A 24,895-nucleotide genomic window follows, 5' to 3' on the forward strand; every position below is an offset into this window, starting at 1 on the left:
TCTGAAGCCGAATGAACAAAGTCAACGCGTTATATTTATTTTCCCTAATCCTTTTGTTAATCAGGAAGTTAATCGCCACAAATAATATTTTTCTCGCAAAATGCCAGCGGTAACCCTACCTTATCTGCACTATATTTTAATAACACCGGTTTTTCATTTTGCTATGATTAATTTTCTTATATGCCTTTGTTTTTTGCAAACATATGAAGCTAAATTCTAAAAATTGTTTAAAAGGCATGAAACTGTTATTAGCTCATTACACAACTTTCTGAAATGACCCTCATCTTGCGCACATACTTATAACTCTTGATTGCCTAAAACAAATCAAATCATTTTACGTAGGAATACATAAGGGGTTAGTTGACCGGGCAATCTTGGCATTGGAAATGAATCAGAATTTCGTGTATAATTTATAAATTGAAAATTTACCATTTTGTTAAAAGTAAAATAGCAGAAATATTGAACTCCAAGGAAAATTCAAAATATCATGCCTTACCCGAGCATGGGTTTATTATGCAAGTGATAGCATCAGGGAGAAACAATCAACCATCAGCGGTTTGCAAATTTACTTAAGGAATGACTGTAATATTTTTTTTGTCTATGAAGAAATAACAAAAAAAAAAATGGTGCACACTGAATAACGCGCGTACCGGCTTATTTAACAGTGTGCACCACATTTTTTTTATGGTATTTCGAATAGACAGAATAAATATTACAGTCATTTCTTGTAATTTAGAAAACCATGAAAAAACGGTGATGACGTCACGGTCACATGACTTAATTATGTTTATGGGCTGATAACAAAATAAAGTCAGCCAATCAGAAGAAGCGTTACATCCAAAATCAAATTTTTCATATATAACAATATATGCTCATCCAGTTTTGGAAGTCCCAGAAGACTACAATTTAGACAGATTTCAAGCAGTGAATTCTTGAATAATTAGAATAAATTAAAAACTGATATAATACATGTTTCCTTATGTAATGTTTTGAAATATCAGAAAATACTGAAACAGAATCTATATAAACATGTAACTGCTTATAGAGTTATTCAGGCGAGTGGTACCCATACATTTCTAAATTTCCCTTTTTTTGCGATTTTCTATAAAAGACGAAATATACTAAAGAGACATTCAAATTCATAAGACGAAAATAAACTTACACTTCCAAGGTTAAAAATATGAATACAAACAGACAAACAGACAAACAACAGTAAACAAAAGATAACATACAACAAAGAAGACTATAAATAGAAATAAGAAGATATGATATGATATGCAGTTATCTATTTAAAAGAGGTCACAGTACGGCCTTCAACAATGATAAAATCCAGAGCGTGTAGAAAGCTGTTAAAATGTGTAGCAATTCATATGAGAAATTCAATGAAACAATGTAATGCAATACTAGATTGCTAACGAAAACAATATGCATTACAAGACTATCTACTAAAAGAACACATCATATATTTAAAAGGGTAATATAATGTTAAAAAGGGTGTTGAAAAGATCAGTGGCAAAATGTTTGACTAATATAGGCATATTGAAAATCATTTCAGGAAATTGTATGGCCAGTGGGTATCGTTTTTCCACCTATGACCGTGATAATTATGGATACTTACATCATTGTTTTGTCCATTACTCGCAATCGAGCGGGGCTGGATGGTACTACCCATGCTTATATGTCGATTTGAACAAGAACGACTTTAACAATATGCAATGGGGTACCACAATTTTTGTCAAATCAGTAATGATGATACAAAGGATGTAAATCATGTACACCAAAATGCATCCACGATAACCCATTGATTAATGATTACTGCAAACATGTTCCGTATAGTACATGATTCAATTATGAAATGGTAGTTTCAAATCCATACGTCTTATATATATGTTTTGCTATAATATTGTTCAAAGAAAACATACAATATAGATTTCAATAAATTAAACTAGGCAGGTGAAAAACTAGAATCAAGGATAGTAATATGTTAATAATCGGAACCAGCACAAATTATCATTTATTCTATGATATACATGTAAAATATTTCAAGCATTTCCGTGTTCTGTTGTCCTATTGTTTTGTTATAAACACAAAAAACTACAAAATTCTGATATTTTTACATTTCCTCTCCTTTTAGCAGTTGCATTATTATAAAAGCCAGCAATACTGATATACATATTCAGATGAAATGAAAATATTAGTATCAGTATATATTTTTCTGACAAACCGGTTTTTAAAGATAACAAACTTTAATGTTCAGGTGGTAACTGCACCATTGTCATTTTGTGTGTAAAGAGCAATAATGATGGAATTAAAAATAACTCTTTTATCATTAAAGTGAATATTTCTATACATGTAAAATGGAATGCATATTTTTTTAAATTGACACGATAAAACGCATGTAATGCAACATATTTCACTTGTTATATGAGTACTGCTATGTAATCATAAAATTGTCTTGCTGTGTAGACGGACAAACTTTAGCTAAATATACTTTATACATTTATTGTGTATTTCTTTATTTAACATTTGTGCATGGAATGCATATGGTGCCTTTGTATGTTTTATCTATTTACCCATTTTTATTTTATATAAATGTTGAATATTTTAAATGGAAGGTATTTAGTACAGTAAAACAATATATTGAATTTAAAAAAAAAGAAACGGATGTGAAGAAGAATAAAATACCTTTCTAAAATAGACCTCCCTTAATCTATTTTACTGTTGGAGATAACATGAAATGAAAATAAAAAGCCAAACAAACGAAAGAGCACAAAATATTTACGATTCTATTTAAAAGTAAGGAGGCTGTATTATTGAAATCGGTTGTTCTTTTTAGAATTTTCATTAGGAAATATATCTCCCTCTCGCATATCACTTATTTGGTGTCCAGATTTGGACCTTTTCGGTTATACAAGCTGTCCAACTTTTGTATAACTTAAGTTTTTTTTCTGGTTACAAAGGTAAAACTGGCGTTACGTAGTAAATATTTGTACTGTAAATTATTTACTCAAAGAAAAAAAGATCTTCCATTGGAAAGCCTACCTGGTGTCCCCGGTTTAGTGGTTTTGGTCCAATAAGAAAAATCGCCATAAACTACTTTTTATTGATAATTTATAATAAACTGTTGAATTTTAATTGATAGCAAGACAAAAACATCATGTTGACATAAAAAACACCGTCACCGTGTGCAGGCAAAACGCTGGTTTACCCGAATATATTTGTCACGTTCAACAAGGAATATGAAGATGCTATATATTAAAACTGAATATTGTATAAAAGTTTGTTGTTCATACTATTACAAATTAGGGAATTCCGGACTTGCCATGAAACTATACATAATTTATAGTATGAGTATCGGGCGTATAATTCGTTTGTTAAAGCGTTGAACATGATTGAGTTTTGATTTTGATAACCTGAATAAATCTCAATTTTAAAACAACTTTACAATACAAATGTATCATATGCATTTGAAATACGTCAGAAATTAAAAAGTTAGATAAACGTGATGTTCAAATCAGGAATTGACTAAGATTTAGTATTTGCAAATGCGTCTTAATTTTAGTATATATGTTATTACTTGTGTATAATATTTATTAAGTATGATTCAAACTTTAAAAATGTATAGTTTTACTCTAAGACTAATTCATTATTTGTAGTCATTTTATTAACCAGATAAAGAAGGAGATAAATTGGCCCTGTAAATGAAAACTTATACGAAGAGTGATGCAGATTGCATAATTTTCCCAGTTTGTTTTTTACATATTTTTGGTAGAATTATATACAAACAGCAACTTTAACATGCATCTGTGTATTTGACAAATGTGGGAATGTTTCTAGTTTTCAGTTTTACATTCTCCATTAAAAAGTTTTCAATAGAAACGTTTACTTGTTTATTGACGTTATTGCTATCACATATATAGTAATCTATGTAGTTTTGCTTTTACATAAATATTTGCCTAAATTGCATTGTTTAAATTTTGGCTAAAATAAAAAAAAAGTACTTCAGATGTGTTGACAAACCTTTATTATTAATGTACATTCCGGTAAGAAATTCCTTCAAATTTAGAAAGATGAACACACACATATTTTTAATGTAATTCAAAGATACAACAATCCATCTACGCTAACAATCAAAAGACATGAACAATTAACAATATATTATACCGGTATATATCATTTATTTTTGCATAATGATATTGCAAACTGTTTGCTATGACTGAGTTTACTTTCCCAAAAGTTCCAAACATCTTACAACATCAATATGGTTAAAATCTGATAGTCGATTTATTAGATTGTATTTGTTTGATGTAAATGATAGAAAGTTTCTTTTCTTTATTTTACCATCAAATCAAGGAAATAATATTTTGCGACTCGCTTGTGCTTGTCAACGTCATTTCAAATACTATGACGTCGATATTATAGTCGAATCAAGCATAGTGACACCTAAAAGCCAGCCATGCAATGCAACGGTTTACAATGTTCAAACCCAGTAACTGCTGATTCATTATAATGATTATTCGTTGGTAAGCAATTTTCGTGGATTTCATAGTTACAGATAAACCACGAAATTAAATATTCAACGAATTACAAATTTCTTATAGGCTTGTATACACACTATGGCAAAACAACAAAATTAAATATCCACTAACATGTAAGTTTTCCTTATTCCACGAAAATTGGTACCCACGAAAATAAATGAATCCACATTCTTATTGGACGCTAAAATTTGGTCATGTACTACTTTGAATATGAAGTGAATAACCAATTAGTCTAATGTTGAATCGTTAAAATATGTACTGCAATTAGTTAGTTGCTGACAATAATACTTTGCAGAAAACCGTATACATAATCATACTTAACGTAAGTACATCACATATTGCATATTGTATTTGGCAAAAGATTGGTAATGGTATAACGTTTACTTAAAAGTAAAACCAAAAAAAAATACTGAACTCCGGGGAAAACGAATAGTCTCTTTTCAAATTGCAAAATCAAATGATAAAACACATCAAACGAATGGATAAAAAATGTCATATTCCTTACTTGGTACAGGCATTTTCAGTGTAGAAAATGGTGGATTGAACGTGGTCTAATACTAAGGGTTTATTTTTAAAAAAAAGCCACTTCATTAGGTTTGATACGTCAGATATTTACGTAAAATATAAATCTTTTCGAAAGTGTTAAAATTGTTTGATGTATTTTATGTTTATATAAGCTTTGGATTTCAAATATTTTGGCCACGAGCATCACTGAAGAGACATGTATTGTCGAAATGCGCATCTGGTGCAAGAATTGGTACCGTTAATTTTATTGTAATGAGTTATGTATTATTCCAACTTTTTAAATGTATAAAGTGTAACGCAATTTTGTACTTTTTGTTTTTATAACGGTTAAAAAAAGGTATGATAACAGATAGTATTTCATTGCATTTGTCAATCGTAATTTCTAAAATAGTGTCATGATTATGTCTTTTTTTTTTAAAGTTTATGCGACATTTTTTTTTAATATTTATTGACTTGTCACTTTAACGCGAAAATGTCATCGAAGATTTCAATAAAAAAAAAATACAGTTTGCTTTTACAAAAATTGGACATAAAGCTAGATAACTTCAACATCTTCAAATTTGTATCGGACTCCTTGTGGCACAATATCTTTTTGGGTTAGGCTGCTCATTTTAAATTTCAAATTGAAGATTTGTAAATGAGGCCGTAATGGCAAAGTTGTGGAATCATACCTTCTCCATTACATCCGTTAATGGTTTTAGTTAAAATATTGTACAGGTGGCAAACATATGTGGCGTCTCAAATTCCAGAGGTTGCACATGTGTCAGACAGTGCGAAAAGTTAAAGCGAGCATTTGTAATTGAAAAAGTACTGCAAGTTACTTAGAAATAATGAAGTTCTACTTTCTAGGTGAATTTCTACATTAGTACCTACAGATCAGGCAAAATTTGCTCAATCATCAATTTTCCTTCTCAGGGGTGGAATTTAAGGGCTATTTTTATTTTAATTGCCCTCAATCAACTTTTTATTGATAAACATACAAATTGCATAGGTAAAAAAAAATCCTTCATTGATTTAATGTAAACATATATATACCCCTTAAGGTGTCACGGCAGTATTTCCTGGTCCATAAGGGATAATGATAGCCTTTTCAGAATTTTTACCACTTTCTAACACCGCAAAAAAAAATCTACATCCACAGTTTACTGAAGTACTTTCATTTTACTATTCAGGAATGAATTTGAATGTATATCATGACCGTTTACCTTTTTTTGTTAATTTAAAAAAAACTAAGGCCACTAGTGCTTTTATGTCTATTATCATGCAGTGAATACACAATTTAAAAAAAATCTCAAAAAATCATTTTCATCTGGTTTAATATTATTCATATTTTTCTAAACCTGATTCATCCCTCAGTTTGGGCAAGTGTGTTTAGTTGATACTGTTAGTTTACCAATCACACTGTTCAGATACATTGACTTAGGTAGCTATAGGGTACACAAAAGAGCAACCTAAATTCTGGAATGCAAATTATACCGTGCCATCTACATGTGCATTGATTTAATACTCACCTGTGTCGTTATAATAATAAAATAATGATGTAACATTACATCTTTATTTGCCTTTAATTGTATTCTTCAATGTCCCACTAAAAGGACGAATCCATAATGACAAGGAAATTTTGAATCAACATCACCAAGACAGCAAACCATCGATATAACAATCTAAGGAAATGTTATATTGATTAGTTTGTACATAAATATTCAATGTAACTGTATGTGTTTGCAATGATTTTATTATAGTTCAAACTTTTAAAATGTGAAATGTGTATTGCAATTTATAAGGTTTAGTTATTTGATTGTTTTTATAAGAACTTTATATTTAAAAGAAGGTATTATAATGAAATATATTTTTTGGAAATCGTAAGTTCTGAAACCTTTTCTTTACTCTTTTATTTTTGCAGATTTAATATCTAATGTCTTGTCACTTTTGTCAAGAAAAGGTCATTATAATAGATTTCCTAAAAATAATAAAAAACATTTTTTTCAAATATTTTTTTCCTTCTATACAGCTTTGCCTGAAAACAACTTTACCGCACAGGCGTTTAATAATATAACTCTTTAAATTTGTACCTGACGCCCTGTGGCAAAATATCATTTTGGATTAAGTAGTAGCTCATTTTAAAATTTCATATTGAATATTTCAAAATGAGACAATGTTGTCAGTGAGGCGCAATATCTTCTCCCTTATATCTTTAAATGTGTAGTTTTGTTATTTTTTATGTTTATTGTTGTAACATTCACCTGAAACGCTCTGATAACAAACAGAATGCATCTTTACGTCTTTATTTGCATAAGTTCGGATTTTTCTATTGATTATTTAATTTGTACACAAGTTTCGGAACTGTTTGATGTATTTTGATGTATATCATGTATATGTTATGAGTTTAGTATGATTAAATCTTTCAAAATGTGAAATGTGTGTTGAAATTTTATACTTAAATCTTTATCTTATCTTTAATTTGTGTTCATAACAAACACATAAAAAAGGCATGAAAACAGCCTTTGTTTTGAAAATTATAATTTCGTAATTTGCCTTTTAAGAATCTTAAGGACTATGTGTAATCTCATTCACGGGCGTCATTCGGTTTAACGAGAGAAATGATCGTTAAAGAATATCTAACGGCGGTCAAGTATTGAGAGACGATCGTGAAAGCTCTGGTAACGGATCGTGAAAGACATTTAATTTAAATTCTAGTTCAGAATCTTTGAAAAAATCGCTTAATTTTCAAAACGCGGAACAAATCCGAACAAAAAAATATGTCTGTCAAAATTTGTTAAAATTCCTCAACATAACTGTGAAATAACATAAGAAAATTAGTAGTACTTTATGAAAAAACACAAAAGGCGCAATTCCTGTCTATGAAATTAATTACAAATAACATGCTTTTTGTACCTATAATGGTCATATTTCAGTTTATCTTTGGTGTATTTGATCATGTTGATAAAACAGAAAAATTAAAAGCATTAATTTGTATATGAAATCCTTGAATTTGTTGAATTTCCATCAAACTTGATCGTGAAAGATCAGGCAACGCATTAATTTGATCGTGAAAGAAAACGCGTGACCAGATTTAATACTAGTATTCAGAAATCAGTATTTCTTTTACCATTTGATTAACCTGCAACTGGTTGAAGTCTGTAACTATTTTGATAAGGATGAATATTAAAGCTATTATATTTTTTCTATTCAACACTTTACCTTGAAAGTAAAAAAAACCCAACTAAAACATGTCTAAATAATTAAGTTTGAAAGATTCAGCTCTGAGAATCGATCAAGTGCAATTCAGGCAGGTCGACACTATTAAGCCAATAATATGGATATTCAACGTTCAAACCAAAATGATATCCATCAAACAAAAAAATACAGCAAAACGGCATCTTTCATGAGTAGACATTGAACGATAACCAACATTTTGTGCAACTGTACGTTCTTAAGTTCTTTAGTGGAGTGATTTAACTATATAATACAGACTATAGAATACCAGAGCGCAACTGCTGTAATGTCTTGTCTGCTTTACTTATGATAGTTTATTTGTTGAATGTCTATAATATCAAGGGTTTTACTAGAAGTGTCAAATGCGCTTAAGATTAACAATAGTTCATAAAAAGAGTTCAAGGTCAGACGAACCATGCCATACAGATCTCTACAAATATTCCGTACATCAAATAAATGTGTTCCGATCCTTACAGTGCCTTAGAAACTGACATACATAAAAGTTATGCTTGATTCGGAACATAAGGTCAAAAGTATATGAACCCTGACCGACAGTCAGACATAGAAATCTGACTATCATTCAATATATTAAATACAATTGACGTCATCATGTGGTCATATATGAAACATGCAGACAGACATGTACACCATACACGAAATACCTTGGTGCTATAGCATACAGGTATATATCCAAAAGGCTAAACAACATAAAACGAACATTGCCGAATGATGCATGATAATGAGTTCGATGTTATTTGATACCTTGCAGAAGTCGAAAATGTACACTTTACAATCATAACAACATACAGTTATCCTAAAACTTAACGACTCCGCAATACGGACTTGACCACAAAAAAGAATCTGCATTTATGAAATGAGGCACATTTGGGGTCAGGTGAATTCTGTCTGACGTACATGTAGTTTATAGGATCCAATATACAAAATGTGGGTATCCTATAACTCGTGATAAGTGAGTACTTCACATGACAATAAAAAACTTCATCCAACAATGATCAATCTATATTTTACATTTCATTTTTTGAAAAAAATAATACTTTGAAATGCTTAATGCTTATTGAGGATGTTGACCTTTCTAGCTTTTCTCATGTCTTAACTGGTAATACTCTCAACTTTCCCCCCTGCTGATATATGAACATGAATTATTTAGCGCCAATTAATAATGTGCTGTGCCATCTAACAACGCATAATCTTTAGAAAACGTTTTGTTAAAATGAAGCGTACAATGGTAATATGTGTTTTCTTCTGAGTCAAGATATTCTAATGTAAGAATATTAAATTCAATCTCATTAAAAAAATATCTCTGTTTTTGCTTAAATTCAAACAAATAGAACGTGTAATGTTTGTACGAACAAAGTTATTCAATTAATGCATACTATCTATACTATTAAACGAGAAGACCTCATTTTGGGTGTCGCTTCTCTTCTTTTCACAATTAATTAATCATCATGCCTCTGTGTCCTATGGGTACAGTGCATAATGGCATTTGTCATCCATTCATATAATTATTCAGATTGAGTTATTTTGGGTGAAAAACGAGAAAAAAGACGTCCGGATATGCATCCGTCATTGGGCGAAATTTTAAGTCAGATTAGACTTCCGGTTTGCATTTTTCTGTATACTTTGATTATACATTAATACTACGAATACAGTGTATTTTCTGTCTTATATCCGTCATTGGACGAAATTTAAGTCAGATTAGACCTACGGTTTGCGTTTTTCGTTTTACTTTGAAACAAAAACATATACTACGAATAAATTGTATTTTCTGTCTGATATCATTTTCAAGTTTACTATCCACGGCGGTCACAGAGTTAATCAAAAAGAGAGGGTCTATATAATATATCAATGACCATTGTGGATCAATTATTAAACTGAGAATTGACTGTAAAAAGAAGATACACTTTCGGGACGTCTGGAACGGGTGTTTTTAAGATCAAAATTTCAGGATTGACCATTTCAAGATCCGGGATTTCTTTTTTCGAATTTCGGGATGTCGAGATATTTAATTTGTATAATAAATTCAGAACCTCGGGATTTCATGTTTTTAAGCCCGGAATATTGGGATCAGGGTCCCTCCGCAGTGGCGGATCCAGAAATTTTCATACGCAGGGGCCCGTTGCCTGCCGAAGAGGGGTCCGCTCCGGTCATGCTTCAGTGATTCCCTATATAATCAACCAATTATTTTCCAGAAAAGAGGGGAGAGGGCGGGCCCCCTAAATCCGTCTCTGCCCCGACCCCCCTTTAATGAATGTTTATAATATACAAATAAGCGCTAAAATTATTCATTTGTCATTAAATTAATAGAGAACAAACACAAGAAAAGATTTTTTGGTGGAAAAAGGAGGAGCCGGGCTAGAAAAACAATTATCCTGTCCCAAATTACCTATGACTTCTGATACCTTTTCTGAAATTCTCAAGTCACTGAATGTTTTACAAAAAAAGAAGATGTGGTATGAATGCCAATAAAACAGCTCTCCACAAGAGACCAAAAATGACATCCAAATTAGCATTTAAAGGTCACCTTACGACCTTCAACAATAAGCAAAAGCCGATACTGCATAGTCTGATATAAAAGGCCCAGAAATGACAATGTAAAACAATTCAAATGAGAAAACTAACAGCTTTATCACTGAATCACTGAATTACAGGGTCCTGACTGGAATGTTCATAATAAATGTACACTAAATGTATGTTCATAATGAAATTAATAGAAAACAAAAAATGGGAATTTTGGAAATAAGGAGGAGGGTTAAAAAAAACATTCTACTGTCCCCAAGTACCTGTGACTATTGATGCTTTTCCTGAAATTCTCAAGTCATTAATTTTTTTACATAATTCTTCCTACAACACTTTACATTCTTTTAAATACGATCTGAATGCCCGCGATTTCGCGGGTGTGTTTTAGTATTTTTAAAAGGAAAACATTGTAGAGAACAGAAGCTTTCAGATACAGATAAAATTTACAGGAATATACTGAATATTCAATAACATGAATAACAATATGGGGCACTGATAAATTAGTAAGTCTAAAATATAGTCATTTTTTAAAGCATTATCATGAAAAATCGCTTATCTCATTGATAGCGTAATGAGTCCATATATGGTCCTCTTAAGTTTATTGATGTTGAAATTCACAAATATATGAAAGCAGTATGTTACACCAATGATCACCCCAACGGAATTCAAAATCTCTTAAAAGCATCATGCATGGCTGGTCTACAGGTCCATCTGGTTGTGGACTTGTCTCCATGTTCCAGTCACTAAATGGCATAGCTTGGTTTGGCTTACTTAGCCATTCAAAATCACTATCATTGTTGGAATTATAACCTCCGATCCAGTATCCGTACACTAAAAAGAAAGAATGTGTAATATGTATATACACAAAATATTCGTAATCATTTTACTCTTATCAAATAGTTTTAAACACGTAATTAGTGATGAACTTTAACAACCGACCAAGTATCCTGCGACTGAAAAGAAACAATATTTTACATTATTAGAGATACAATACATTAAACATTTAACAATTTTCAAATAACTTACACGTCATATGCGTAGCTCTGATAATTTTCCTAGCAGTTTTTACATCTTTTAAAAACGTATGCATATTGATAAGATAAATGTAATGTTGTCAAATCGTACAGTTTTGCCTATTAACCGGTTACTCGGATAATCGTTCGACCGATTAACCGGTTAACCGGTATTTTAAGTTGATATGTGTAGGGCTTATGATATCTATAGTACCCTACGTTTTTATAATACGATTAATTGAAGTTTGTTCTTTTTGGCATTATAAGGCTTGTCTGTGAGGATTTTTGGCGACGTTTAGCGATACACTGTATCTGCTATGGCAGATGTTATAACTTCAGATTGAAAAATAAAAAAAAATTCTTGATCTCGTAGAATTGAAAATGTATGAAACCGATTTATTTTTATTTTCTCTTGATGTCCACGAAAATATTGTGGTGTGTTTCAATTGGAAACGATTAAGCCTGTTACTCGTACCATCAAGTGACATTAATAACATTCACGTTCATTTGCATTTCACACTTGCCATTTCGTTTAGAGTCATTTGAAACGAGTGACTGGTAAAAACAAAATGTTTATCTAATTATTGAACCAACGCACGTACATATCATAAACGTAGTCTTCAGTGCAATATTTTTGAATTATTATTTTTACGCAAATAAATCGTATTATCATCATTTTTTTCTCTCTCTGTCTGTTATGATTTAACAAACATGGCAGCTCATTAAATGCCGTGTTTTGAAGCCGAAGTTTACCGATTTTCACCTTATAGTTAATAATCAACAAAAAACTAAAACTAAGTATATTGAGCAGGTGCATGACATAAACAATCAGATAAAAGTTTATTTTAATGAAAGATCCACGCGTATTACGATCACCGGATTTTTACGATAAGGTCACGCTCAGGTCATATGCATAATCGGAAATATGTCGTCAAATTGCTTCCTGGATGCAAGCAATTGAAATAAAGTAAACTCCTTCTAAATATGGGAATAATTAAAGGATTTTCTTAAAAAATAAAGGTATATATATATATACGTTTTATAATGAAAATTATCCATTCGTAAATGTAGTTAAAAAAGTCATATGCAATTGTTTTTTAATTTGAGGTGTCATATGACTTTTAAGTATGACAGATCGATCCTAGCACGAATGTTTTGTCATTTACATGTAGGTATGCGCAATATTAGATCAAACATGATATTAAACTTAAAGAGTGAATCGTAGAATCTAATCGGATTACTGATTTAGAGTTACTATTTAAAAGAAAACTATGTATACTAATTAGGTTTACTACAGATCTTTCCCCGGACTAATAGACAAGTTGTCTTGAGTTTTAATTTGTTTTATGTTTTCTGGATTGACAGTAGCAATCAATATACTGGACAATTGATCTGTCAAGTAAATTACGACGAGGACAATTTTTAAATAGAACAAAATTATTTTATGATTTCAATACACATTTATATCAAATCTATAAAAACTGAACAATTGACCGGTCAACAGTTTAGCGTTCTTGGTATTCGATATTCGATCCTTTTGACGGTTAACCGGTTAATCGTTGACTTCTCTAGATAAATGTAATGCATCAAAAACCGCAAATACAAGAAAATACGAAATGTGAGAACATTTCAGTTTAACTAAGTAAGTAAGCATAATTGACAACCAAAATAATAATTTTTTTTAAGAAAACACTTGAAGTTGATATGTTTGTTATTCTTATATTACTTCAATAATATGCATAGTCTGTAGAAAAGGGATGTATTAATAATTAAGAATAACTCAGAGAACAACTGAAGGTCTTTCCACCAGTAAGGAGCTTGTTTATATGAAATATGAAAATTAGGTTTTTAATGTCAATTTCAGAGTCAAATGACAGTTTATTTTACGTTGATTTTAAACATATATGGTTTCTATACAAAAAAGATATAAATAAGGGAGATTTTTTTTACTTCCGGTTGAAAAATATCAATTCCGGTATTGTTTGATAGTTTAATTGACACTGATTCCAAAAATATATGGTTCTATATACTTTTACATTAATTTAATTTAATGCAAAACATAGGTACTCCCGGTTTAGCAAATGTCACTTCCGGTTGTTTTTTTAAGATTATGTATACATTTTTAGGTTAAAGCAATAGCCAAAATCTGAAACGTTCAACTTACATATGACACTGAGCTCAATTTCCAGTTCATAAACCAAGAACCTCAAATCAAAAGACCCTAGGTATTAATTATATAATATATGAGTTATATCACCATACGTGTATTTTAAATATAAAAGGGGAGAAAAATTCCCAGTACATGTGTCCGAACCCTGTCAAATCAAATTTACCTGTTATAACATATCGCAACTGACAATTCTGTAGAACATGTTTTAGATATCTTATAACATGTCTAAAAATAAGTAACGTAAAACCAGAATAAAAATTATGAACATGACCTTGACCTTTGACCTTGACCTCATTTTCATTTTTATGGACCAAGGACTTCAAATCAAAAGACCCTAGGCCTCTATCACTTATGGTTTTCTAGTTTAAAATACATTCCACTTATATCAAATACAAAAGAGGAAATATCTCCCATATGGAATCTCTATACGGCTTCGATCAAAATAAAATTTGGAAAAATAAAGGAATAGGTCGTGTAAGACACCTATTTGGCACTAAAATATAGCAGTTTTACAAAATTAAATGTAATTAAATGTAATGTAAATAAAATGTAATTTTTTCTTATTCATTTGGAAGTAGAATGATTATACTACATATACATGGGCTGTTGGACAATACAATGCACATATATCGGGACCCTGCATCATAAAGTCATGCTAAATTGCTGAAATCGTCACAATTTTATCATATGAGTTAAATCTTAGACGGGTTACGTCTTAAATGAGAGTGGCCGTATTTTTGTTCATTGAGAACATTGAAATGTAAGTTGTATTTGATGATAATACAAAACATATGTAAAGGTTGGGGATGAACACGGATGCGGCTACTTTTACTTCGACAAAAACCGGAGCGTTTTAAAAGGATAAATCAATTAAACTATTTTACATAAACTAATTAAATCAACCTAAATAGACACTTAAGTGTTTAAAAAGTGTCCAAAATCTTTTGTCAGATTAATCTAAAGTTTGAGGCCAAATTCGACCCTTACCGGTCCTACTCCTTTGTCGGTTTCCTATAGGTTGCGAAGCCCTAGAGATAAGAAGAAAAACAGTGTTCGGGGAGATAACTGTTATATGGAAAATTATTCGGTTAAACGGTGTCAGTTTCAACAGCGTATACATTGTTCGATATCATATTCCAAAAAGCTAAGCGACATCTTGCGAAACAAAACAAGAACAACGAAGGAACAAATTTATCGGAATAAAAATATTTGTTTAAAAGCAATTGTCTTACCCCTCTGAAACATGATTGATTGATTGTTTAATTGATTGGTTGACTGGTTGGTTGGTTAATTAGTTGATTGATTGATTGATAGATTTATAGACTTACGGAACACGTTAAAAAGGAATTGATAGCGTAGTTCTTGGTTTAAACACTTGAGACATAGCCTCTAGGAACACGTGAAAAAGACATTGAGAGCCTAGTGCCCGTGTTTAAACACTCGAGATTTAGCCTCTATGATCACCTGAAAAGGGCATTGAGAGCCTAGTGCCCGTGTTTTAACACTTGTGACCTAGTGTCAAGGAACACGCAAAAAAGGCATTGAGAGCATAATGCCCGTTTTTAAACACTTGATAACTTGCCTCTAGGAACACGTGAACAATGCACTGAGAGCCTAGTGCTCGAGTTTTGGCACTCTATATTTAGCCTCTAGGATCACGTGAAAAGGTCATTGAGAGCATAGTGCCCGTGATTAAACACTTGCGACCTAGCTTCAAGTAACACGTGAAAAAGACATTGAGAGCCTAGTGTCTGTGTTTAAACACACGAGACCCGTGCTTAAACACTTGAGACTTAGCCTCTAGGAAAACGTGAAAAATGCATTGAGAGCCTATTGCCTGTGTTCAAACACTTGAGACCTAGCCTCTAGGAACACGTGAAAAAGACATTAAGAGCCTAGTGTCCGTCTTAAAACACTCCAGACCTAGCCTCTATGAACACATGAAAAAGACATTGAGAGCCTAGTGTCCGTGTTTAAACACTTGTTACCTAGCCTCAAGGAACACATGAAAACGGCATTGAAAGCCTAGTGACCGTATTGAAACACTTGAGACCTAGGCTCTAGGAGCACACGAAAACGGGTCCGTGCAACATTTTAGTTATATTCAAGTTGGAAAATGCAAGGATTTAAACACGCATCTCCCTGTATAAATGTTCTCTTTTTTTAATAGGACTTCACAGAATTTGTGCACATATATACGGGAACACAGATTTGTTTTTAAAAGCATGTTTAGAAATTTGATTCTGAGATTTTACTACTATATACGACCTTTGTGGGGATTTCTACGTCCTTGATTTTAATTTCTCTATCCAGATTTACTGAGATTAGAACTTCAAGCGGACAGCACGTAATTTATACTGCTAGCGGAAAATATATTTTTTCCCGATTTATTTTACAGGTAAACTTTTGTCCAATCACTGACCATTGAATGCACATAAAATTATGCTGGTTAAATAGTAATTTAACAAAACGTTTATCGATTAATTTTCAGAAATTATGACTTGAAACAGATTTTTGTTTTGCAGGAATAGATTTGTGTTTCAGAAATAATCTTATTCATGAAAAAGAAGGATTAACATTTTTTCAATAGAACAGAAATGGGATTCCAACCGATAAACCAGTTAGTTTAAGATGTTTGACGGCCTTATCTGTTGAACCCTTCAAATGTACGTTTTTATATTACGATGAATTAAAGTTTTTCCTTTGGCGTTATAAGGCTTGTCTGTGAGGAATTCTTCAGAAGGTTGACTATTTATAATCCAATACTCCGTAACTACTATCATGGCGTTTTAAATAACTCTAGATTGAAAATTAAAAAAAAAAAAAAATCTCGATCTTGTCGAATTGAAAACGTCTGAAAACTCGAACCATCAAGTATAGTACATGAATTACATTCCCGTAGATTTGAATTTTTGAATTTTTTAGTTGGCATTTCTTTTAAAATATGCCAAGTCCCAGCTTGAACAATGTTGAGGTTGCACATTCAGATGTAGGTGTATACGCAATATCAAATAACAAACAAATAGCGAAGGAAATCTTGAAACACGGACATATGTTGGCAACAGGCTCTACAGAGCTTATGTTTGTAATGTTCATGTAACCCAACTTAAAATAAAATGATCTATGCTTTTATATTCTATATTGAATAACTGATAAGCAAATTTCAGTTTAAAAAAAACTTGTATACTAATAAAGTTGTCTTAAGATCTTGCCCCTAGCTTATAGACAAGTTTTCTAAGTTCTAATTAATTTTATGTTTTATAATTTACCGACAGCAATCAATATACTAAATAATTGATCTATCGAATTATTTACCACGATGATAATTTCTAAATAAAACAAAATTATTAATGATTTCAATACACATTTATTTCAAATCTACTAAAATTGAAAAAAAAACGTCCGGTTAACCGGTTAGCATTTTTGGTGTAAGGTATTCGGTCCTCCTGACGATTAACCGGTTAACCGGTTAATCGTTGACAACACTAATATTATAATAGACCGTAATGATGCCCATTTTATCGTATAAGAGCCGCCACGCTTAGATATCCACACTTTTTGTAAACATCAAATTAAAAGAAATGTATATCTCTTTCATATTCATTTGATAAAATTTACTGTTTGCAATAGCATGAATTGTTCTATATAATACGAATGTTCTTATTCCGGGCATGGAAACAATGCCGTATTTGGCAAAACCTTTTCAACTTTTGATCTTCAGTGGTGTACAACTTTGTACTTTTTTCAGTTTCGATCTTTTATATCTGGGCGTCACGGTGAGTCTTGTGTGGACAAGGCGCGTTTTTGGCGTATTGAATTTTAAACTTGATGCTTTTTGTTATCTATTAATCATGTTTTTCTTTGTCTAATATGTTCTCCTTTTTATTTGTATTGTAGTCCTGTATTATTATGTTGTCATTTCAATGTTATATTTAACTTTGCCATTAAAGTGCGAGGTTTGGCATGCCACAAAACCAGGTTCAACCCACCACTTTTATTCCCCTTTAAAAGTGTCCTGTACCAAGTCAGGAAGATGGCCATTGTTATATTATTGTTCGTTTATGTGTGTGTTGCATTTTAACGTTGAGTCGTTTGTGTTTTCTCTTATTTTTGAGATATTGAGATAAGACGTGGCACGGTACTTGTCTATCCCAAATTCATGTATTTGGTTTTGATGTTATATTTGTTATTCTCGTGGTGTTTTGTCTGTTGCTTGGTCCGTTTCTGTGTGTGTTGCGTTTCGGTGTTGTGTCGTTGTTCTCCTCTTATATTTAATGCGTTTCTCTCGGTTTTAGTTTGTTACCCCGATTTTGTTTTTTGTCCATGGATTTATGAGTTTTGAACAGCGGTGTACTACTGTTGCCTTTATTTACTCCGTTATACAAGTTATAATCGTGGTCATGCACTTGTCTCCCCCATTCCCATCATGGAATTAGTGTTTTGTTTTATAATTTTTAACTGCCCTTTTCATTTCAGAAAATAAGTGGTTATTGTTTTTCTTCCATATGCATATTAGGATTGGTAAGCGAAAAGATTTTGAATGAGTGTAACCGATTGGTGTCTTTGTTTATGTTTTGTTCTGTTGCTGTCTAGCTGAAGTAAACCGCACATTTCTTTTTATTAATCTCTAGTTTGGTATTGTTTAGTCATTACTTGGACGAGGCATCAATTGTAGTTATACTGCAAAACAGTTGTGATGTGTGTTAAAATTAAATATCACGATATTCCTTTCAGGACAGAACAATGTCGTCTTGTCTTTTATGTCGAACAGTGAGTTGGAGACAGTATGAAAACATTTTCCTCTTCTTCTATATGGTTAACGGGTTAACGAAAACGACAAAAGTTACAATGTTAATCTTGAAGCTTTAAACATAAGTTGTAAAGACATTGTTTATAGTATACATAAATATTGGGTCCTGTCGTTTATGCTCTTTTTGGGTTGTGTGATAATTTGTTTTTGAGTCAAGCGTTTTCATTTCTTTATGTGTACTTATATTTAAAAAAAAAATTACCACTAGTATTCCGTGTCCTCACTTCATTCTTTATAAACTCATTCTCCTCTGATGTCTCTAATTCTACCAGCTCACCTCCGAGACATTTACAGTTTACCTTAAAAACACAAAGCTATGTACAACTTGGCATTTTTTTTTAAATGTTTAAGAAACTAATAGTTCACATGTAAAAAAGGGACGAAAGATACCAAAGGGACAGTCAAACTCATAAATCGATAATAAACTGACAACGCCATGGGTAAAAATTGAAAAAGACAAACAGACAAACAATAGTACACATGACACAACATAGAAAACTAAAGAATAAACAACACGAACTCCACCAAAAACTAGGGGTGAATTATTATGACAGACCAATGTATGTTTGCAATTAAAGATTTCAATAACAAACATACATACTTAGGAATAATAAAAACAAACCAGTGTGTATATCAAGTTATATTTAAAGAAGTAAACTTTGGTTCTGGATTTTATCGTTGTATTGAAGAATCTTCAGTTGTCATCTGTACTGTTCTACTGATTTATCTGGCTGTTGATTCTTTAACACATTTCCTGTGTCCATTCTCAATTTTATTCTTTTGCTGCATACTGATGGTTGCTAATATAAAATCCCTTCTTATATAACATACTATCTGTGTTTATTTATATAAATCGTTCAGTCTATTTTAAATTGATTGTTAAGCATTTCAAAAATGTGTCGATATCCTATTGTTTCAGGGTAGGGTATTGGTTGGTGACTTTTAAAACGTTTAACATGCTGCACAGGAGAATGAAGTTCACTTGTAGTTGTTTGTTGATGTGCTTCATACATGTTTATCGTTTCTCGTTTTTTATATAGATTAGACCGTTGTTCCCTGTTTGAATAGTTTAACATTTGTCATGTTTGGGGCTCTATATAGCATGCTGTTCGATAACAGTTAAGGCTATGTGTTGATGGCCGTACTTCAACTTATATTGGTTTACTTTTACAAATTGTGACGATGGTGATGGAATCATACCATATCTTCTTATTCGTATATCATGTATATGTGAATTCAAAGGAGAACAAACAACATATTTCAAATTTACCACAATGGGTTTTCATTACATTCGAGAAAGCGAGGAGTTACGACTGTTAATAGGAGATTTTAGGTTAAAGTTGGCCATTATTTTTCAGCATGTTCAAATGATTATATATTTCATCAATTACTCCATTGAAAATAGACGGTCAGAACATCTACTAGTAGATAAATTGACTGATCCATTCCAAATAGATATGCAAAAAGTGTTATGACCTAAATGTATCTCACCAAAGAAAGCTTTAAACCTATTCTTTTTTTACTTACTTTCGCTTTCTCCCATTCTGTCAAATCTTCAATTATAGAATACATGGAATTGCCAAAGCTGATACATCCTGAACATGTCGCTGCAACTTAAAAAAAAACATACATATTTGACATTGATCTTGAAAACATTTTGGATTTATGTTTTGTATTATTAATTTGCTGCTTTATTTAGACACTAGAGTATTATGCAATTATAAGTCAGCTCAAAAGTCAACAATCAAATCGTAAATCTACCAGACGTTCAATTATATTAAGGATACGTATTGCTGAAATAAAAAAAAAGTATTATAGATATGAAATATACATAAAGCGTCGGCTAATAAATTATCTTTTACTTAAGGAATGACTGTAATATTTTTCTATCTATGAAGAAATAACATAAAAAATGTGTGCACACTGAATAACGCGCGTAGCGGGTTATTTTACAGTGTGCACCAAATTTTTTATGTTATTTCGAATAGACAGAAAACATATTACAGTCATTTCTTATAATTTAATTCTAAATTCCATTTTAAACCGTAGAAAAACCATGAAAAAACATTGATGACGTCACGGTCACATGACTAAATTATGTCTATGGGCTCATAACAAATTAAAGTATACACTCTTAAGGAAAAGACAGAAAAATAAAGGAGATACATGTAGTTGCTGAGGTGTATTATATAAATATCAGATATCGTTATAAACACTTACTGTACTGTTTTTTGTCATAACGTGCCAACCGATGACAATGTCGGTGGCAACACAACAAAAAATAAATGGTTGGGATAAATCAAGTATCGTTATATTAAAAACAGAAACCCTACCATATTGATAAACGTTTAGTTCATTGATATTCTGAAATGCCACGGTGTGATCTTCACCAGTGAAGTCAACCCTAGAAATAAAAGGTAAAAGGAGACGTCGTAACTCCAGCGGTATTTTCAAATTCCTCCAATCATATAACTGTACTTGAACTATTGCCACACATAACGAGGCTTGCGTTTAAATAGTTTGGTCGAGTTTCAATAAGTGGAAAACATTGACCGGTCAAATAATTCAACTTGTGCAAAATGATAACTGAGGTATAATAAAATAAGATGTGGTATGAGAGCTTATAAAACAAGTTTCCGTACAATAGATGTATTGCATCCATGTTAAACATGTATTGTTAGAAGAAAACCGTGGATTAAACCTTGTTGTTTTTATTGCCTACTAAACCTCCAAATAAAACGTGTTTTCAGATGTTTATAGCTTATAGAAAAAACACAGTAACATCAGCCATAATACTACCAAATTTAAGCATCATTAAGTTCAAGAGTAAAAAATTCAGAACTAGTGTCGATTGCTTCGAAAACAATATTACTGAATTATCAACTCAAGTATTTCTGAATTGATGGAAATTCAGTAAATATGTTACCATCGTTTAAACCTTTTGTTATTTATATATTTCAATGAGTAAACACAAAGAAAAACATTGAATATTTTTTTACGTTTTTTATTTATAATAAGAATTCTCAGTATATGTATCTGCTTCGCATTATAATTATATTTCAAATTATGTTATTTCATAATTCGATCGAAGCTAATCTCATCTTTCTTGCATTGAAATAAAGAAGGACAATCTAAGTGAAAATTACATGTTTGTGTTCCGAATTTGTTAATATTGATACAAATATTAAAGCTTTTTCGTCACTGTGTAATTTGTATTTGCTTTCCAAGTGTTTCAATCTATGTAATGACACTAAATGATGCAATATGGATGGGAATTTACAGATGACGTAAATCATGATATTGGAATCTTTTATTTATGAATGCATCGTTAATAAATTATATGTGTTTAGTAGAGATTTAAAGGTAGGTATTAAATTTGACATAAGACATGCAAGAACAGAAAACTTCTTACTTGAAATCAATATACCTTTGCCTATCAACGATGTTTTTATTACTATTGATGAGCAAAGAATATGAATCTTTTTTTTGTCGACATTATTATACTATGACTTATTACCATCTGTTCTACAATATTTTCTAAAGCGACATCAATATTTTTGTCAATAGTTTGCGATTACTGTCTTAATACAAGGTTTTTCTTTTGTTTTATATAAAATCCATAACAAAACTGCATATTATATTTCATTTAACAATATTTGAATGATTGATATGAGATTCCGGAATCTGTTTGTTATAAACTAGTTAAAAGTTGAAATACAATTATAGAAACGGAAAAAAAATGAAAAACCTTCAACTACAAAGATGGAGAATGAAAAGTAATTTACCAAATGGCAAACTCGAACGCTTTAACAATACAAAACATATAGAAAACAACTGCCATATTTCCAACTTGCTACAGGCATTTCCTTATGAAGAAAATAATATATTAAACAAGAATGTATAGTTAGCTAAACCTTTCATTTACTTTGTATTATAATTATATTTCAAAGTATTTTATTCTATATTAGGTAGTAAAGCTATTTTCAACTTTCTTGCATTGCAGCGAAGAAGTACTATGTTAGTGATAATTACATGTTTGTGTTCTCAATTTGTTAAAATGCAAAGTTAAATGATATTGTAATTTCTTTTCAAATATAGCAATTTATGCAATGACTCTTAATTGTGCCATTTTGATGGGTGATATTGGATTGTATTTTACTTATGAATGCACCTTTATTTAGCTGTATTTGTTTTGTAGAATTGAAGGTAGGTATTAAATTTGACCTACCAAGAACAGATAACTGTTTACTCGAAATCAATATATGTTTGGCTGCTAACGATGTTTTCAGTTTTCTTTATGAGCTAACATCTTAAAAAAACATTATGAAGGAAATTAAAGTCAATACACCTTGTTTGCGTTCCAAGTCGCAATTCAATTTCCAAGATCACTGCTTTCTTTGTGGCAGAGAAGCAAGACAAAAATAAAAGAAAAGTGGTGAAGTTCTGTACGATCAAGCATGCAGCGTGAATTTCAGGACAAACAAAAAGATTCCATAAGGGTTTTCACCTGCATCAAAGAAAAAAGAAAACAACAGAAGGGGTAGGCCAGCAGCTTATCAGGATTATTTCTCAAACATTGTTGAATACCTAAAAAATCATGATGATGAACAAATCACAATTAAGGAACTCGTTGATAAGATGACTGATTCATTTTGGAGAGCAAGCCTACAGTTCTGTTTATTTAAAGAGAAAACTTAAAAAACATTTTAAAGATGACATTCTTATTCCAGATATATCCGGAAAAAGTAGTATTGTTTCACTTAGAGATAATGCGACAACCATTCTACAAAACTTTTACCATCAACCAAAGCATCAAAATTCTGACGATGAGAAACAAGCTATTATTTTAACAGCTGCAAAGCTAATCAAAAGTGACATTCGATCAGTAGAAACTTCAAATGAGTACCCATTTCCCTCATACATAGCATCGATCGATCAGAATTTGCAATATGTCCCAGATAGTTAAAGACTCCTTGTGAAAACAATTTTTGTAGAAAAATACTCAAAGCTCAAGATTGCATCAATTGGACAGGCAGTTCTGCAAACGTCTAGACCTCACATTCTTCTTACACCTTTACAGCTCTGGCTTGGCATACAGCTTCACCATAATTTTGACTCCCGCTTTCTGGTGTCGACCATACACAGTCTTGGGTTGTGTACATCATACTCTGAGATTCAAAGATTTGAATCATCTCTGCTATATCTTAGGGAATTGACCTGCCAGGAGATGTCAGCAATAGTTTTATTCAGTTTGTTGCAGATAATGTTGATCACAATACTAAACATTGGATGGTAATGATACATTTAATGGTATGGGGCTTATTGCAGGAATTACACCTGGAACTATGAAAACTGACGCTATTCTTAGAAGGGATGTTTCAGCAGAAGAAATCTAGTCAGCAGCAAGAAATAACATCCAATGTTACAAACCCCAAATGACTTTATGGCAAAAATGTCATATTCTGAGCTAGAAAAAAAAACAAAACTATAGATAAAACAGTCCGTCTAGATTTACTATTAATTGTAGTTTGGCCTTTGAAAAATCCTTCTCCAGGATGGTCCGGAACGATGCAGATGGTAGATAATGGAGAATATCCAGGGAAATCTTCAGTATCCTTTCTCCAAATGATAGACATGAGCGCAACAGATATGTCCAGTATCTACTCAACATTGACATTCGTTTGCAATCTAGCAACTCGATATGGTATATCACCTGTATTAACATTCGACAACCACTATATTGGTAAGCACTGACCATTGTGCAGAATAAGCAACCAAACAGTCAACTTAAGTCATTAGTCTTAAGGTTAGGAGGTTTTCATACAGAAATGAGTTTTCTGGGAAGTATTGGTGATATTATGAGTAACTCTGGGATTCAAGAAATTCTTGAACTGATCTACGCTGCAAATGCTGTCTTTAATATACTCAACGGCAAAGCTGTAGCACGTGAATTAAGAGCACACATGCTTATTGACACAGCTTTACACTGTATTCTGGCATCCGATATTTTTTGCATTCAGATCTCAGGCCAAGAGGAAGATGATTTAGATCAGGTTAACGATAACAGAAGTGAAATACTGCATAA

General features: G+C 31.5%; 1 protein-coding gene across 1 annotated transcript in view; it reads left to right on the top strand.

Moving 5' to 3' along the window:
- Positions 1–23,776, top strand: part of LOC139483252 (uncharacterized) — a 63,070-nt gene extending 39,294 nt beyond the window's left edge. Inside the window, exons 6-8 of the mRNA XM_071267282.1 lie at positions 1,556–1,763; positions 23,009–23,016; positions 23,541–23,776. Coding sequence (XP_071123383.1) covers positions 1,556–1,763; positions 23,009–23,016; positions 23,541–23,776 — 452 coding nt within the window. The remainder of the gene's footprint in view (positions 1–1,555; positions 1,764–23,008; positions 23,017–23,540) is intronic.
- The last annotated feature ends 1,119 nt before the right edge of the window (positions 23,777–24,895 follow it).

This window comes from Mytilus edulis, chromosome 7, assembly GCF_963676685.1.
Source record: "Mytilus edulis chromosome 7, xbMytEdul2.2, whole genome shotgun sequence".
NCBI lineage: Eukaryota > Metazoa > Mollusca > Bivalvia > Mytilida > Mytilidae > Mytilus > Mytilus edulis.